Source organism: Perissodus microlepis, chromosome 17 (genome assembly GCF_051167445.1).
Source record: "Perissodus microlepis isolate ML-2025 ecotype Zambia chromosome 17, ASM5116744v1, whole genome shotgun sequence".
NCBI lineage: Eukaryota > Metazoa > Chordata > Actinopteri > Cichliformes > Cichlidae > Perissodus > Perissodus microlepis.
In genome coordinates, this window is record NC_140477.1 from 31,349,818 (window position 1) to 31,367,040 (window position 17,223).

The 17,223-nt window shown below is 39.7% G+C and overlaps 2 protein-coding genes across 2 annotated transcripts in view; both read left to right on the plus strand.

Annotated features, from left to right (window-relative positions):
* col24a1 (collagen type XXIV alpha 1) overlaps positions 1-1,612 on the plus strand; it is an 84,358-nt gene extending 82,746 nt beyond the window's left edge. The window contains exon 60 of the mRNA XM_084909589.1: positions 187-1,612. Coding sequence (XP_084765715.1) covers positions 187-333 — 147 coding nt within the window. The 3' untranslated portion in view covers positions 334-1,612. The remainder of the gene's footprint in view (positions 1-186) is intronic.
* A 4,403-nt stretch (positions 1,613-6,015) lies between these two features.
* The window catches only part of znhit6 (zinc finger HIT-type containing 6), a 36,655-nt gene continuing 25,447 nt past the window's right edge, over positions 6,016-17,223 (plus strand). The window contains 5 exon segments of the mRNA XM_084910399.1: positions 6,016-6,215; positions 6,656-6,721; positions 11,113-11,219; positions 11,329-11,414; positions 16,875-16,978. Coding sequence (XP_084766525.1) covers positions 6,100-6,215; positions 6,656-6,721; positions 11,113-11,219; positions 11,329-11,414; positions 16,875-16,978 — 479 coding nt within the window. The 5' untranslated portion in view covers positions 6,016-6,099.

Below are 17,223 nucleotides of genomic sequence, written 5' to 3' on the forward strand. Positions count from 1 at the left end.
TGATGATATGCTCTGATATATTCTTTATGCTGGTGATAAATTGTTGGTTGTAATTAAATAGGTGACAGCAGAATTTTAAAGAACTTCCTAAAGATATATATATTTTTGTATTTACTGAAAGTCATTACCACAAATAAATAGAATCACAATCCTTTCTGCTCCCCTCCCCCATTTGTCCTGTTGCAGATCCAAGATGGCAGCTGGCACCAGTCACGATTCCTCTTCCATACTCAGGACAGTGGTCAGCTACCAATTGTAGACATAGAGGAATTTCCCACTTCACAAATCAACAGTCAGCGAAACGTAGAAATCGGTCCAGTCTGCTTCCTCTGATACCAACATCCCTATCATCGAAGCCACTTTTACAAACCACTTAAATCCACAGACTTTTAAAATCTCCTACCAAAGAGATGCTGGCACAGCAAGGCAGACTGTATCCCTGAGAGCTTGCATTTGCTGGAGAGCTTCAACAGGACTTACTGTGAGACTAACAAAAACCCAACATCGAACAGCAGGCAGCGCTACCTGGGAGAAATCAGTCTCTGTGAAACACCCGTGCCAAAGAGGACAGTGTATACTGATATTTATCTAATCAATGTGTAAAGTATTTGTTTAGTTTTCACTCAAAAGGTGCATTGGGCCACTGCATATGGACCCATTTTACTTCCTGATCACGGGGGTAGGGCCTCACATTGCAGCAGCCTGTCCAAAACCCAAAACCTGCCATTCACTCATGTTCCACCCCTTCAACTCCCAAACACACCATCCTTGGAAGGGGTCGAATCCAAAGGATCATGCCAGGCCTCTGCAGAGGGCACTGTCTAACTACAGGTGCAATAGCATATGGAAAATGTGTCTGCTTTAAATATTTCATTGTCCAATCAGAGGCTATATTTGATATTGTTTTTCATTATGTTTTTGTCTTCGGTCCCATCCAGTCGGACCTGTACATCTTGACAGATGGTACTCTACCTCTACCTGCTTTCAAAAATAGTCAAATTAGTCATTTTTACCTTTTGTTTTGTATGTACCGGTTACATCAGAATTTGTTATGTTGTTTGAATGCTTATGTTGATTTGGTCACTTCTAATTTATGAACCATTTTTTGATACACAACATATTTTCATAGCTTTTCCTACTATGTGGTAGTTTCCTCAGGGGAAACCTATCATTGGTGCTGCAACGTTTCCTGTGTATATATTGACAGCATACTTCAATGTTTATTTATAACCTGTTTTTTTTTTTTTTTTTTGGTTTGTTTTTAGATTTGTTATTATTTTTGGTCACATTACTGTACCACAGTAAGTTATACTCTCAGAGAACTTGCTTACTTGGTCAACCACAGCTCGGTCTAGAGGAGTATTTATGTTTGAAAAGTGTGTGTGTGTGCATGCACACTTGTGACTGTGTGTTCATCATACTGCTTTATAAATTCATTCAGAAGTCAAATGCAGCTACGGGAGGACAAAATCAAAAAACACAGAAAACAGTCATCATACTCTTAAGTTATGTTACCATTAATTAAGTGTAATTATATAAAGTTTGTGGAGGACAAAGTTGGATGCAAATGTGTAAATAAATAATTTTAGAAACAAATAAATGGGACATTTTATCCACATGTGGTTTTGTTACCTTTTTTTTGTTTTTTGAATGAAGGACATGTCATAATAGAGCAGCGGTCCCCAACCCCCGGGCCTCAGACCGGTACCGGTCCGTGAGTCGTTTGGTACCGGGCCGCAAGAGTTGAGGCTCAGGTGTGAAATGTATGGTTTTCAGGGTTTTTATCAGTTTTCAGCGTTATTTTGTTATCGTTTTTATCGTTAACTCTGTTTTCCTGGGTCTTTTCACGTGTGTTATACTAGTTTTATTTTGTTGTATTTATCCGCGACACCTTAAAGGCCGGTCCATGAAAATATTGTCGGGCATAAACCGGTCCGTGGCGCAAAAAAGGTTGGGGACCACTATAATAGAGGACAGGATAGTAATGCACTTCGTTGTAAAGAGTGGTGGAGTAATACCTCATTATCAGTTTCAGATGTGCACAATAACAGGTTGAGATCTGCACCCAGAGTGTTAAGTAAAAAAAATTCCCCCCTAATGTTACAACCATAATAATACACTGCTAAAAATATTAAAGGAACACTTTTTAATCAGCATCAAATCTGGGATATTAATCTGGTCAGGTAAGTAGCAGAGGGGGTTTCAGCTGCTTTGGTGTTAATGAAATTAACAACAGGCACACTAGCGGGGCAACAATAAGACGAGCTGCACAAGAGGAATGGTTTTTATAAGTGGAGGCCACAGGTGTTTTCTTTTCCTCGTCGTCTCTTTTGTTTTTTCACAAGTTTTGCATTTGGCAAGGTCTGTGTCACTGCTGGTTACATGAGGTGATACCTGGACCCTACAGAGGCTGCACAGGTAGTTCAACTCTAGAATGGCACATCGATATGTCCAATGCCAGAAGGTTTTCTGTGTCTCCCAGCAGTCTTAAGAGATAAGGAGGAGATTCCGCAAGACAGACTGTTTCTCTAAGAAAGATGAAAAGGTTGTAGAAGGCCCTTAACCCAATAGCAGGACCTGTATCTGCTCCTTTGTGCAAGAAGGAATAGGATGAGCACTGCCAGAGCTACAAAATGACCTCCAGCAGGCCACTGCTGTGAATGTCTCTGACCAAATTATCAGAAACAGATTTCATGAGGGAGGCGTGTGGCCTGACATCTTGCCGTGGGCTCTGTGCTCACTGCCCAACACTGTAGAGCCCTAATTGCATTTGCCATAGAAAACCAGAATTGGCACCTCATGTTTTTTACAGTTGAGAGTAGGTTTACCCTGGGCACATCTGCCAGACGTAAAAGGGTCTGGAGAAACTGTAAAGAGTGTTAGGCTGCCTGTAACATCGTCTGGCATCTCGACACATCTGCCATTAGATATTAGGATGAAATCCTTGGAGCCATTGTCAGATCCTATACTGGTGCAGTGAGTCCTGGCTTCCTGCTGGTGCACAACAATGTGGTGAGAGGAAGCAGGCAGTTCCTGGAAGATGACTGAATCAATATCATTGCCTGCCCCACGCTTGCCTGACCTAAATCCAATAGAACGGCTCTGGAAGTTCTGTCAGTTTGCTTCTCACACTGTTCAGCGGCGCAGTCATGTACAGATCTGAGTGAAGCTCCTCCAGGGTACCATCTGTCATGCCATTAGGAGCATGCTCTGATGTTTTCAGCACGCCCCAAAATGGACTAGCCTGCTGTGTCATTTTTTCACCTTTTGGGGTATCAGTTTATATAGCATCCTTCCGTTCATTTACCCAGTCCACATCAGTATAAATATCCAGCACGATTTTTTTCCAGTTAAGATCTGATGAGTTTTCAAAGTCTTTATTTAACTTTAAAAAGTGACACTGTCATTTTATAAAACTAATTCAATTAATTCACAATGATGCAGAGGTTAATCACAGTAATAGCGTCCGAATGCAGTGGCCTACTGAGGCCCTTCTGTGTGGAGTTTGCATTTTCCTCTTGTGCCTTCTGGTTTCCTCCCACAGTCCAAAGACATGCATGTTAGATTAAGTGGTTATTCTCAGTGTTGGGACTAACGCGTTATTAAGTAACGCGTTACAGTAACTACGTTATTATTGTGGTAAGGAGCAGGGTAACTAGTTATTATGCCAAAACCAGGAACGCGTTACTCGTTACTGGGATTCAAATAGGCTCGTTATTCGTTACTTCGTGTGGTGGCATCGCGGAGCTTCCACAGATTCAATAACATTAGCAAGTGGTGGAAGCCAGCAGGTGGATGAAGGAAAAGGGAGGCAGGAGGAGAGACCCGAAGCAGCCGCTGGTCCGAGAGTGTCAGGTGAACTGAACTTCAGGTAAGAAGTTATGACCTGCAGTCTATCTGGGTCAGATATAAACCAAGTTTAGTTGGAGTTTATTTTCGTTATGCTGACTTTTTCGTACTGCATGCTAGCTAGCATGACGGAGTTTCTATACAGCTGGGTGGGAGCTATGATGTTACTGATGTTGAACTTTATTTTGTTCATAAGGTTAATTATTAGAGTTGCCAACCGTCCGGTAAAAAACGGAATCGTCTCGTATTCAGAGAAAATATTACGCGTTTCGTATTTAGGTGAAAAGGAACAGTTTGTCCCGGACTTCAGCTACAATGAAAAAGACACAAAGCTGGATTTATTCTGTGTCTTTGCTGCACAGCTGCCTCTTCTTCTCTCATCCTCTCACCCTCCCTCTCCTGTTTCTACTTCAATCATGAAACTGATCAATGATCAGCTGATTGGCTTTTCTCTCTCGTTTATTTATCGCCCACTTTGCGCCAGAAAGAGGAAACCAGCGGAGGTCGCGCTAAACAACAGCAGCACTTTTAAGCTTGATCAGCTGTTGTTAGAATGTATTTAATATTAATTTCTAGTATCAGCTGATGTTTGCTGGAGCCACAGCTGTAAAGCTGCTGGTCATGATGTTGGTTTGGATATGTGGTGAGAGGAAACATGAAGATGAAACCAGGAGATGTCCTTACTGAATCATCAGAGCTGTGATGGAGAAACAGGTTTACCTTTTAGGTGACATGAATGAGTTGAAGGGAAGCTATGAACTGTTTCTGAGAGACAAATAACATCAGGATCCTTTTCTAAGTAGCTGACAGCTGGTAACTGTGCAGGGGCGGATCTAGCAAAGTGTTGCCAGGGGTCCATGTAGGGCATTAAAAGGGAAAGGGGGGCACAAGGAAATACTTTCTTATTCTCATTTAAAATGTCTCACTTTTAAAAAAATAATTATCTGAGTCTTACAACAAACAATTGATAGATTGATACATATATACCATCAGAACAGTGTACATCACTGTCACAACAGTGTTTATTTTCATTCAAAGGCTTTATGATTTTTCCTATAATGGTGGGCCGGTCTCTAGTCAAAATGCCCGGGACGATTTTTTTGTCCCAGTCCAGCTCTGTACGCAGCTCATCTGCAGTCTGGTGTTACCTACATCTTCCTATTCAGAAGGCAGAATTTCCGAGTTCTGAGTACAATCGAAAGCACCACGACTGCAGTTTTTGTGTTGGATGTAAAAAGCAGGCTAGGATAGAATCAGGTGTGGGATTTCTCTCGTGGAAATGTGCACGCTATTTTTTCCTTTCTATAGGTGGCACAGTGCACTTGTGGCAAGTAAGCAAGCTAGAAGACTGGCAATCTTGCTGGGTATCCAGTTACAGAAGCAACACATTAACAAGAGAATTCTGAGTAAAACCAAAGTTACTTTCCCTAGTAACTAGTTACTCTGAAAGTAACGAGTAACTTGAAGTAACTGAGTTACTTTTGATAGAAGTAACTAGTAATGTAACTAAGTTACTAATTTAAAGTAACTTACCCAACACTGGTTATTCTAAATCAAGGAGCAAATGTGAGCATGAAGGGCTGTTTTTATGTTTTGGTCATACAATAGAAGGATGACCAGTTCAGGGAGTGCAGGTAGTATAGACTCCAGCTTTTCTGCGATCCTGAATTAGAGAAGTGATTAAAAAGATCGATGGATGCATGAATTCCCTTTTCTTTCTAAACTGCTGATCAGTTTTTTGAGGGATGTTGAATATGGTGCATGGGCATGTACCCTCTTGTTCACACACACGCACACAGCTTAAAGAAATCTTCTTTAATTCATATCACTCACTCCTTTAATAAACACAGCCTATATAAACACACATAGAAATCTCGTGAGAAAAGAAACTCAAATAAGTGCTGGAGCCTGTGAGAGGGTCTGATGTAGCTACTATCCTGCCCAGCGACCCATTATTGCTCTTACTTGTTGCATATTCTATTATCCGTGTCTATTTTCAATCTATTTTAAGCTTGGATACACTGGCAGGCACAGAGACCAAAAATAACAACAAACAAACAAACAACAACAAGAAAAACAGTGCTGACGAGCTGATCATGGGATGCATTTCTGACGCGCAGACACCGAGAGGCGCCAATGAGCACATTTTCCAACCGGAACTTGTATCCACGTGCTGGCACCGGGGCGGAAGAGCATTTGTTTTGATCCCGGCGTGTCGTTTCGTCCGCGTGCAACTACAATTCTCCCGTTATGAGCTCAGTAATTCTTCCAACAGCACACATAATGTCATCCGCGGAGAACAAAGTCGAAAATAGCAGCACCGAAGAAGAGGAGAGAGGGAAGAAAAGAAAGATGTCTCTTTCCAGGTAACCGATTTAAACCGACTGCAGCTCAGCCACAAAACTAGGACAATATTTTGCGTTTGCTGTAAAGATTGTTTGCTCAGCTTCACTTCTCAGAGTCGGCATAATCCTAATATTTGTTAACCGAGTAGCAGATACATCTGCTGTCACATACCAGATGCTACTTATCGTAATATGTTTATGCTAGGCAGTTATGAAGTTAGCAGGCTATTAGTTAGCTTCAAGTGAGACCACCACAGCCAAACTCTTCACTCTGTTTCTTCTTCGTTTATTAACACTTACTTTAACCTTTTAATATATATTAAGTATATCTCCTAAAGTTTGTCACACATAAGAAATTTTCTGGCTTAACTACAGGTTATGTGTGTGTGTTGAGCACCGTTACTTGTTAACCTCACTCATTTGTTAAACACACTCAGTTTGACGTGTTGTCTGTCCTGCAGTTGTGGTGTTTGCGGATCAGAGGAGGCCAAGTACAGGTGTCCAGCCTGCCTTACTCATTCCTGCAGGTGAGATGAATATCCTCTGATTAAGTGCTAGCCTTAGCAGCAAATACACACAAAAACGAAGCTGCTTATCCATAATGTGGTTAGGGCTAATTGTGCTTTTGTAAACCACTGGGTGACTTCACCTCTTTAGACCTTTATAAATTCAAAATGTAGAAGTTTATTCTCTTATTCTTTTATGACCTTCTTCCAGGATGTGGCTATTATTGATTTATTGATACTCTTTTAAACATTTGTTAATACACAAGTATTTTAAGTGGAATAGAAAGTGACCTTATTGTGAAGTAATTTAAAACTGCAACACATTTTCACTTTGTAAAGTGTCCCACTGGTGTTGCATTGTTTGCTTTCACCTATCAGAGAGCACGGTGTGGTGCTATGGAATAATAATAATAATGTAAAAATAGAGCATGAATCCATGGAAAAGGACAGATTTCGGCATCTTAAGTCATCTATGTCAATTAAGTTTTAAATACTGTCATAGAATAAACAGTACTTCTGTATGCATGGGTGTACTGGACAGCATTCATAAGTGAGGTCCAATCACATTTTAACTCCAGCTCTCATACTCTGTTGACTGTATATAGAAATGGCACTTATTCCTCAATGGTTAATGAGGTAGGTGCTGGACACTCTAAACTGTATTTGGGCTGTGATCATTTCATTTCAAATTGCACCCGTGAATGGACCCCCAATTCTGAAACCTTTGTCATTACCTCTTTTCCCCCAAGGTAGTGCAGTTGAGAAGCAGACATTTTGACAAGTTGTCCAAAGAAACTCATGACAGAGTTAGCGGGTTGTGTCTGACAGTCCTTTGTAAACTAGTTGCCAGAGTCTGACCCATAGCCAATAACACCAGAGGTTCCCATTTTTCAGCCAAGCAATTAATAGTGCTGTGATAGTTTCAGCTTTTTGTCATTGGCAAAAAGCTGAAATGACTACCTTCTAGATTGGCCATTGCACTGATGGAAAATGGTTCCAACATTTTTGAAGTTAACTGTTTATTTAATCACATCAAAGAATCTTTTTTTTTATCTATGGTATGCCCTTAATTTATTAGGTCCAAGATTTCATGCAGAAAAAAAAGAGACATAACATTTACAATGTCATCACAGACAATTTTGTGTTTGTAGTGTTAAAGCTCCACTGGGATAGAATAATTCTGTCTTCCATTTGTTTTCCATCGCTATTTAAAAAACAGAGGAAAAAATACCCGGTAACCTAAGAATTACAATCTTCCACATCTTCTACCCTTACGTGCAGATAAATATTATCGATGACTGACAGATGGCCGTGTTTTTGTTTTTACTTTCTGAACTTTCCTTTGATTCATGTCCAGCATCAGCATGCCTCAGAACAGCATGCCTCACAAAATCTCAATGGTCCGTTGCCCATTCTTGGAATTCTGTCGATGCTAAAGCATTTACAACTTCACCTTCTAATACTGAATAGTACAAAAATTACATTGCTAAACATTTCTTTAAGATTTATCTGATGGGGGCTAACAAATGTGCTTTCCACTCTCATATTGTTGCCTGTTGTTTTGGGCATCATTCAGCATTCCTTTTACATAGTTTCTAGGAATACGGTCTCTGGTATGACTTGGGCCAGATATCTGTCTTTCAGCAAGAGTGCGAAAACTGGCCTAGTCATGCTCAGGTGAAATCCCAAGGTTTTTGTGTTTGGTGTGAAGGAGTGTAAGTTTTTATATTTAACCCCCTAACGCCTCGTAGATCTCCTTTTATACATGAGCTTTTAAGACCTCTGCATCATCAGTTCAATTCCCAAAAAAACCCAAATAAGCTGCACAATATATTTTTAAACAAATGCCAAACATGTGTAGCAAATATGATACAAATTTAAACTAATTTATACAAATTAAGATTTTTTTTATTGTATTTTTTAACGTCAGAAGGTTAAATAAATACTCCTTTTTTGAAAAATTGGGATTTTCCTGGCAATTATTTCATGGTTCAAGCTTTAAAGGGTTAAGATCTTTCAAAAACAACACTTTTTTTCTAATCTGATATATTCTGATAGAGTATTAATAATAATATATTAACTAGCCGCAAAGCACAGGTGTATAAATACAGGGAGTGCAGAATTATTAGGCAAGTTGTATTTTTGAGGAATAATTTTATTATTGAGCAACAACCATGTTCTCAATGAACCCAAAAAACTCATTAATATCAAAGCTGAATGTTTTTGGAAGTAGTTTGTTTTTAGTTTTAGCTATTTTAGGGGGATATCTGTGTGTGCAGGTGACTATTACTGTGCATAATTATTAGGCAACTTAACAAAAAACAAATATATACCCATTTCAATTATTTATTTTTACCAGTGAAACCAATATAACATCTCCACATTCACAAATATACATTTCTGACATTCAAAAACAAAACAAAAACAAATCAGCGACCAATATAGCCACCTTTCTTTGCAAGGACAGCCTGCCATCCATGGATTCTGTCAGTGTTTTGATCTGTTCACCATCAACATTGCGTGCAGCAGCAACCACAGCCTCCCAGACACTGTTCAGAGAGGTGTACTGTTTTCCCTCCTTGTAAATCTCACATTTGATGATGGACCACAGGTTCTCAATGGGGTTCAGATCAGGTAAACAAGGAGGCCATGTCATTAGTTTTTCTTCTTTTATACCCTTTCTTGCCAGCCACACTGTGGAGTACTTGGACGCGTGTGATGGAGCATTGTCCTGCATGAAAATCGTGTTTTTCTTGAAGGATGCAGACTTCTTCCTGTACCACTGCTTGAAGAAGGTGTCTTCCAGAAACTGGCAGTAGGACTGGGAGTTGAGCTTGACTCCATCCTCAACCCGAAAAGGCCCCGCAAGCTCATCTTTGATGATACCAGCCCAAACCAGTACTCCACCTCCACCTTGCTGGCGTCTGAGTCGGACTGGAGCTCTCTGCCCTTTACCAATCCAGCCACGGGCCCATCCATCTGGCCCATCAAGACTCACTCTCATTTCATCAGTCCATAAAACCTTAGAAAAACCAGTCTTGAGATATTTCTTGGCCCAGTCTTGACGTTTCAGCTTGTGTGTCTTGTTCAGTGGTGGTCGTCTTTCAGCCTTTCTTACCTTGGCCATGTCTCTGAGTATTGCACACCTTGTGCTTTTGGGCACTCCAGTGATGTTGCAGCTCTGAAATATGGCCAAACTGGTGGCAAGTGGCATCTTGGCAGCTGCACGCTTGACTTTTCTCAGTTCATGGGCAGTTATTTTGCGCCTTGGTTTTTCCACATGCTTCTTGCGACCCTGTTGACTATTTTGAATGAAACGCTTGATTGTTCGATGATCACGCTTCAGAAGCTTTGCAATTTTGAGACTGCTGCATCCCTCTGCAAGATATCTCACTATTTTTGATTTTTCTGAGCCTGTCAAGTCCTTCTTTTGACCCATTTTGCCAAAGGAAAGGACGTTGCCTAATAATTATGCACACCTGATATAGGGTGTTGATGTCATTAGACCACACCCCTTCTCATTACAGAGATGCACATCACCTAATATGCTTAATTGGTAGTAGGCTTTCGAGCCTATACAGCTTGGAGTAAGACAACATGCATGAAGAGGATGATGTGGACAAAATACTCATTTGCCTAATAATTCTGCACTCCCTGTATGTTTTTCCTGTAAAGAGGCTCATCCACCTCTCAAATGGCTGAAGTCATGACAGAGAGCATGTTTAGCCTGGTTATCAGCTGCAGCTGGGAACATCATCTCAAAGATAAGAGCAAGCCTCACTCCAGAGCATGTCCACTGCAATTGTGAATCCATGAACTGATTCATCTGTAAACTTTGGAAACTTCTTATTTTGGACTTAATATTTGTATTTATTTTACTTTTATTCTGACGGTCCTTTTGAGTTGAATTCATGTGTTCCCTGGATCACTATTTTAATTTGCTGTTGGATGAGACAACAGGGTGATTCACAGAGTTGAGCAGGTGAGATACTGAAATAATCGTTGACTGATCAAAGAGAAATTGACAGGTTAGTTGACTACCAAAATCATCTTTAATCTTGTATTATTTAAAAATGTCAAACATCCCGCATCAGGCAGTATTACCCAATGTTCCTTTGGGTTATTTTAAAAAACAAAAAACAGTACAGTTTGTTTGTTTTTAACATTTTTCTTTGGTTCCCTTTCAGGCAAGGATTTATGGTTTACATTGACTAGCACAATGCTACATTCTGTTTTTATTGACATTTCACACAGTGCCCTTTTTTGTGAACTGGCTTAATCATTCCAACCTAAACTCTGTTTAAAAGACCCAATTTCCTTCAGGGTCAACCTTTGGGATCAATAAAGTTTTATTGAATTGAATTGAATAAGGAAATGACTGCCTACCATGACTGTCCATTTATCTTTTGTAGCTTGCCGTGTGTGAAGAAGCACAAGGAAGTTTCAGGATGCAGTGGCGTTAGAAATAAAACAGCATTTGTGACACTGTCACAATTTGATGAAATGACACTTCTCAGTGGTGAGCAGCCTCTTTGCTGGTATAAGTCATTCTATTAATCTGTGTTATCATAGAAATGTGCCATTTTCTTGTTTTCATAATTACCATTGGCCCTTTGTCTCAACTGTAGATTACAGGTTTCTGGAGGATACTGGCCGATTTGCTGATGGTGCCACCAGAGACAACCTCGTCCAGGCTCCTCGTGTCACTGTCAAAGTAAGCCCTGTGTTGATAGATTTAATATGTTGAATGTTGTTGTTTTTTTTTTTTTAATTTTTGGGCATATGCGAGCATGAATTCAGGATGGAGTACAGATAAATTCTTGTATTGTTTTTAGTAACAAACACTAATAATTGTGGCCCATTCTAGCTTAGATTTCCACTGAATTCAACTCGTTCTGCCCCTCAGAGGTTAAGCCCAGTAATAAAATATTTGGGGGAGATGTATACCTGTATTTGTTTTATGATGTTACAAACATAAAAAAGATTTAAATATGAGTTTTAAATGTTAGTATAATAAATAAAATAGGGTGGATTGCTTTGGTGAGGACGTGTGCTATTTAAAATAATGGTGCTTACTAGAACCATATACCTTTATTCATCTTGTCCTAATAGACTGGTTCAATAGTGTAGTGGTTTACATATTTACTTAACAAGAAAAAAAAAAATCCCTGGTTTAAATCTGGGAGAAGACCCACATCCCTTCATAAGGAAGTGCGGCAGTTGTCAAAAATCTGCCAAATCAAACACGTGGAGCTACCTGCTGAGGAGAATAACAGATAAGCACAGTTTGTTGGAGAACTGTTTATGACCCCTGGTGAAACCTTGTAGAAAAGCCAAAACCCTTTAAAAGTGTGGTGCACATACACTTAGTCGACACTTTATTAAATACACTTTGCTAGTACCAGATTGAACCAAGGTGATGGAAGCATTCCTCCAATTCTGATTCATAATTTGTAGCATTAGGCAGCTGCTGCACATCTGTGATGAGAATCTCCTGTTCCACCACATCCCAAAGGTGTTCTATTGATTTGAGATCTGGTGCCTGTGGAGGTCATTTGAGTACAGTGAACTCATCATCATGACATTGGCGTGAGATAATTTGAGCTTTGTGACATGGCTCATTATGCTACTGGAAGCAGCCATCAGAAGCCATCAGGGAACATTTGGCTCAAAAAGGAATTCACATGGTCAGCAGCAATACATACATGTAAAGACCCTCATTTGATATTCCTCACGATTACCATCACCATGCCTCCTGACATCTCACCCACATTAAACACATGGACTGAACATACACACACCCACAACCACCCATAAATGGTAAATGGCCTGTATTTGTATAGTGCTTTACTTAGTTCCTATGGACCCCAAAGCACTTTACACTACATTCAGTCATCCATCCATTCACACACTGGGGATGGCAAGCTACATTGTAGCCACAGCTGCCCTGGGGCGCACTGACAGAGGCGAGGCTGCTGGACACCGGCGCCACCGGGCCCTCTGACCACCACCAGTAGGCAACAGGTGAAGTGTCTTGCCCAAGGACACAACGACCGAGACTGTCGGAGCCGGGGCTTGAACCGGCAACCTTCCGATTACAAAACGAACTGCCAACTCTTGAGCCACGATCGCCCATAACAGAACACACACACATTGGACAAAACAAACAAATGGCCAACTGTACCCTCATACATGCAATAATAACACTGAACCATTGAACTTACAACCACTGGCACTTTATATAACTAACTACTGCATAATTTATCCATATCCATCTCAATGATCTCAACTGCACTACTGTAAATGCTGGATAGACAATCCTACTGTACAATACAATAATTATAGTTTTTACAACTGTTTATTAATACTCACAATTGTATGTCTACAATCTGTATAGTTTTCATATTTCATATTTCTGTATAGTTTTCATATTTTTAACCATATTTATAACCTGTTCATAGCCTGTACATAGCTTGCACACTCACTACAGCTATAGTCTGTACATACTTATAGCATATTCATAACATACCTTCATACCAGGTACATTGTAACATACCTATAATAGACCCATATTCTGTGATATATCTATATTATTGCTAGAGCACTTCTGGTTGGATGCAAACTGCATTTCGTTGCCTTGTACTTGTGACATGTACAAAGACAATAAAGTTGAATTCTAATTCTAATAATACCACCCCCACCAGCCTACCCATGACCCTACCTTTCAAATGCGTCAGAAGAAATGTGTGCTCTTCTGCTGCTGTAGCCCATCTGCTTCAAATTTCAGTGTGTTGGGTTTTCAGAGATGCTCTTCTGCATACATTGGTTGTAAGAAATGGTTATTTGAGGTACAGTTTCCTTCCTATCAGCTTGGACCAGTATGGCCATTCTTCGTACATGTGACTTCTCACATCTACTAGGCATTTTCTCCCAGAGAACTGATGCTCACTGGATATTTTTTCTTTTTTGGACTCTTCTCTATAAAGCCTAGAGATGGTTGTGTGGGAAAATCCTAGAAAATCATAATTTTCCTAAATACTCAGAGAAGCCCATCTGGCACCAGCAACTTTGCCATATTTAAAGTCACACTGAGTTGCTTCCATTTGATTTACTGATTATATATTTGGGTCAATGCGCAGTTCAACAGGTGTACCTAACAAAATGGCCGATGAATGTACCGATATGATATATACATCTTAAAGTCGGCAGTGAAAATAATAATAGTGTCAGATCCACATCAGACATATCCAATATCCCATAAGTGTTTTTCTCTTTGTGCTTTTATTGCTTTGCTTGTGTAATTTGTGGCTGCAGTTCCACAATGTAAACATTTTTTTTCTTCAAACCACCGACATTCTTTTGTGTAATACTTCATACCAGCTATTACCTGTTCTTTTACTGCAGCCCAATTCAAGTGGCATTTGATAGCTTGAAGTAATTTGTGTTCTTTTATGGGAAGCAGTCACTGCTTCAGCTGTTATAGATCAATCAAAATAATGAGGCTTATTCTCAGGGAAAGATAAAGGCTTGGCGCATGATGAGCTCTGGGATTTGGGTTTTTCTCCAGAACTTTGCAAGTGCGGTAATCTGTTACTGGCCCTGTATCTCCGCACCTTTTTTAATAAATCTTTTTTACTGTCTCTTACTGCCAATCTGAAGTGATAAAGGAGCCAGAAAGGAAATGCTTGTCTTTTCAAATTTAGATGAGGGCGTAGGAGTTCAGGCCATCTTTGGTTTGATTGCTAATGAAACTCACACAGCTGTAGTTATTGGTGTAAAACAGATGTTTGGTAATTGGATGTATTTGTACCGTGACAATACCCCCTCGCCCCAACGACTTTTTCACAGAACTGGAAGGTCAGCCTAGGTTCCAACGTATCTGTTATTTACTAGGAATAGAGGCTGTCTTCAACACCATTTCCTGTTTCATTGACAGCTGTTTTGTTAGATGTATGTTGCAGAGATATTTCTTAAAGTCTACTGTAGGGGTGGGCGATATTAACGATATACGATAGAAACGATATAAATTTGGCCAACGATTGAGATTTTGACTATACCGCTCTATCGCAATAGCGCATGTTGATGATGTCATCAAGCTGCGCCTGTTTTGGTCAAAAGCATTGCAGTGGCTAAAACCATTATCATCTGCAAATTATGGCGGTCGACAGTCATAGCAAAGAGATGAAGCACTTTTGAAATATGGGGAAAGCCAAAAACTGCGCTTCCTCCACTTCCGTAACATTGATTCATTAATGTTGAATTCTCTCGCAGCTGCTCTATTCTCGTGTTGTTGCAGTATATTAATAACTAACCTTGTATTGTGGATGGCTGATCTCAGTTGTTCTCCTGACTGAAGTTTGCCCCGTGTATAGCATCCTGCTATGCGATTGCATTTGTCCCTAACCACCAGAATCCCTCACGTTAACTTTTATCGAGTGGAAGAAAAGTTGGCGTTCATCCTCCAGCTTCACTGTGCTAATGTTATGCTAACATAGCTGTGTCGCTAGCAATCACGTAGCACAACATTATATACCAGGTAGTCCAACTTCAGTAACCCTGCAAACGCCACTGCTGTTTAGTTTTCTGATTTCTGATAATTTTTGAGAAAATTAAAGGATTTTAAGTGTGCCTTATAGTGTGGAAAATACGTTATACAGAAGAAAAGAATATATCGTGATATATATTGTTACCGCACATGCTTCAAATTATATCGCGATATGAATTTTAGGCCATATCGCCCAGCCCTAGTCTACTAGCTGTTTGGTTCTACTTGCTTTGGGATCTTCACAATGCCTCGAGGGACCCCTCATTGCTTTATATTTCTCTATGAAAACAGAGATCGACAGACCACGTGACTTTCGCGCGTTGCATTGTAGGTACGAGTGGCAGAAAATTCAAAACACTGCATCAAGTGCTAGCATTTCCAGCACCATACTTGCATTTTAGTTGCCCCAAAAACGGTTGTGTACAAAACCAAGGAGAACACGGCAGGTCCGTACAAAGACAGACTTGACGAAAGACAAAAAAAGTACAAGGTAAAAATCAAAGGAGTGAAAGGGTTAGACCCATACGAGCATACAGAGTGGACTAAAGATGTTACCGTGCTGCCCAGCTTTCATCACGCACATATTTAGAACTATATGGTCCTAAGTGTGAGTGCATACACTCACAAAATGTTTAGTATCTTCAGATCCCTGCAACAAGCCCAGGTCCAGTTTACTTTGGTGATTTGGACTATTCCATTTCACAGCTGTTGTTAATTTTTTTTTTCTTTACCTCCTGTACAGGCCAACGCAATCTATTTGTCTATTCAGGTTGTAGTATTATGCAACATTTTCAGCTTTACTGTGTTTTCTTTGGCATTTTTTTAATTACACTGCAAAATGGTAACATATCATTAGGTTTTATCATTAGGTGGCAGACCACTAGTAACAAAATGACTAAATGGGAAAAAAAGGGCTAGCTTCTTGGAACCAAAATATAAAGAAATGAGGAATGGTTTAACACTTTTGCACAGTAGTGTAGAACTAATGGGAATTATCAGGATACTAGAAAATACTGGCTCCCAATCTTGTTCATACAGATGTCACTCACAGGTTAGGGTCAGCTGTGTGGTTTTGGTTATTTAACCATTTTAACTACAGCTTATCATTTCAGTCGTTCATCCATTCATTCATACTTTTTTGACAGCTATTCATTTCATGGCATGTAGTGAATCTTTTGTATGGTTTATACATTATGTTTCGGTACCAGTTTAACATAAATGTTTACCTATTGTATATTTATTGTGTTTAGCCAACCATTATCCACACTTATTATTTGACAGTTTCAGCTGTTGGTATAGATTTGGCATATTTATTCCCATCTCCCATCCTTCATGTATCCTGGCTGCAGAAGTACCACGGGAGAACTTGTACCCCTGCTTGGGAGTCACTGCTGTACAGGGTTGTTCTACTGATGGGGCTGCAAAGACTATTTTGACTTTACATTTTGTATTCTAAATTGTAAATGTATTCAATTAATTAAAAAAGCATTCACATTGAAAAAGACCACATATAATTTTTGCTACTTGTGCTTAAAATGGCAATAAATTAATGATATAGTTATTGCTGATTGACACAATTAATTTAACTTTACAATGGAACTATATCATCTTTATTTTTCTCTTCTTCAGTCTAAGAAACTGGCCTCTAATGCCAGGAAGATGAACATCACCCTGAGATTCCTCCCCATCACCTTCTCTAAGAGCAGAGAAAACTCCACCTTCTTCCTTACAAAGTAAGCATACACCTGCTCAAATGCAGAGAATATCATTATGTTAATGTTATATTTTGAATTCTGTTGGATGGAGTTAAATGTCAGAGTGTATTTTGGAATATATCTAAGGTAAGTTAGTAACCACTTATTTTGTAAAGTAAGGCCCTGTCATTATCTTGACCATAATAAAGTATGTACAGGATGAATATTTTCCCACACATATCCTATACAGGGTCCAGAGAAAATAAAACTTACTGACACACAAA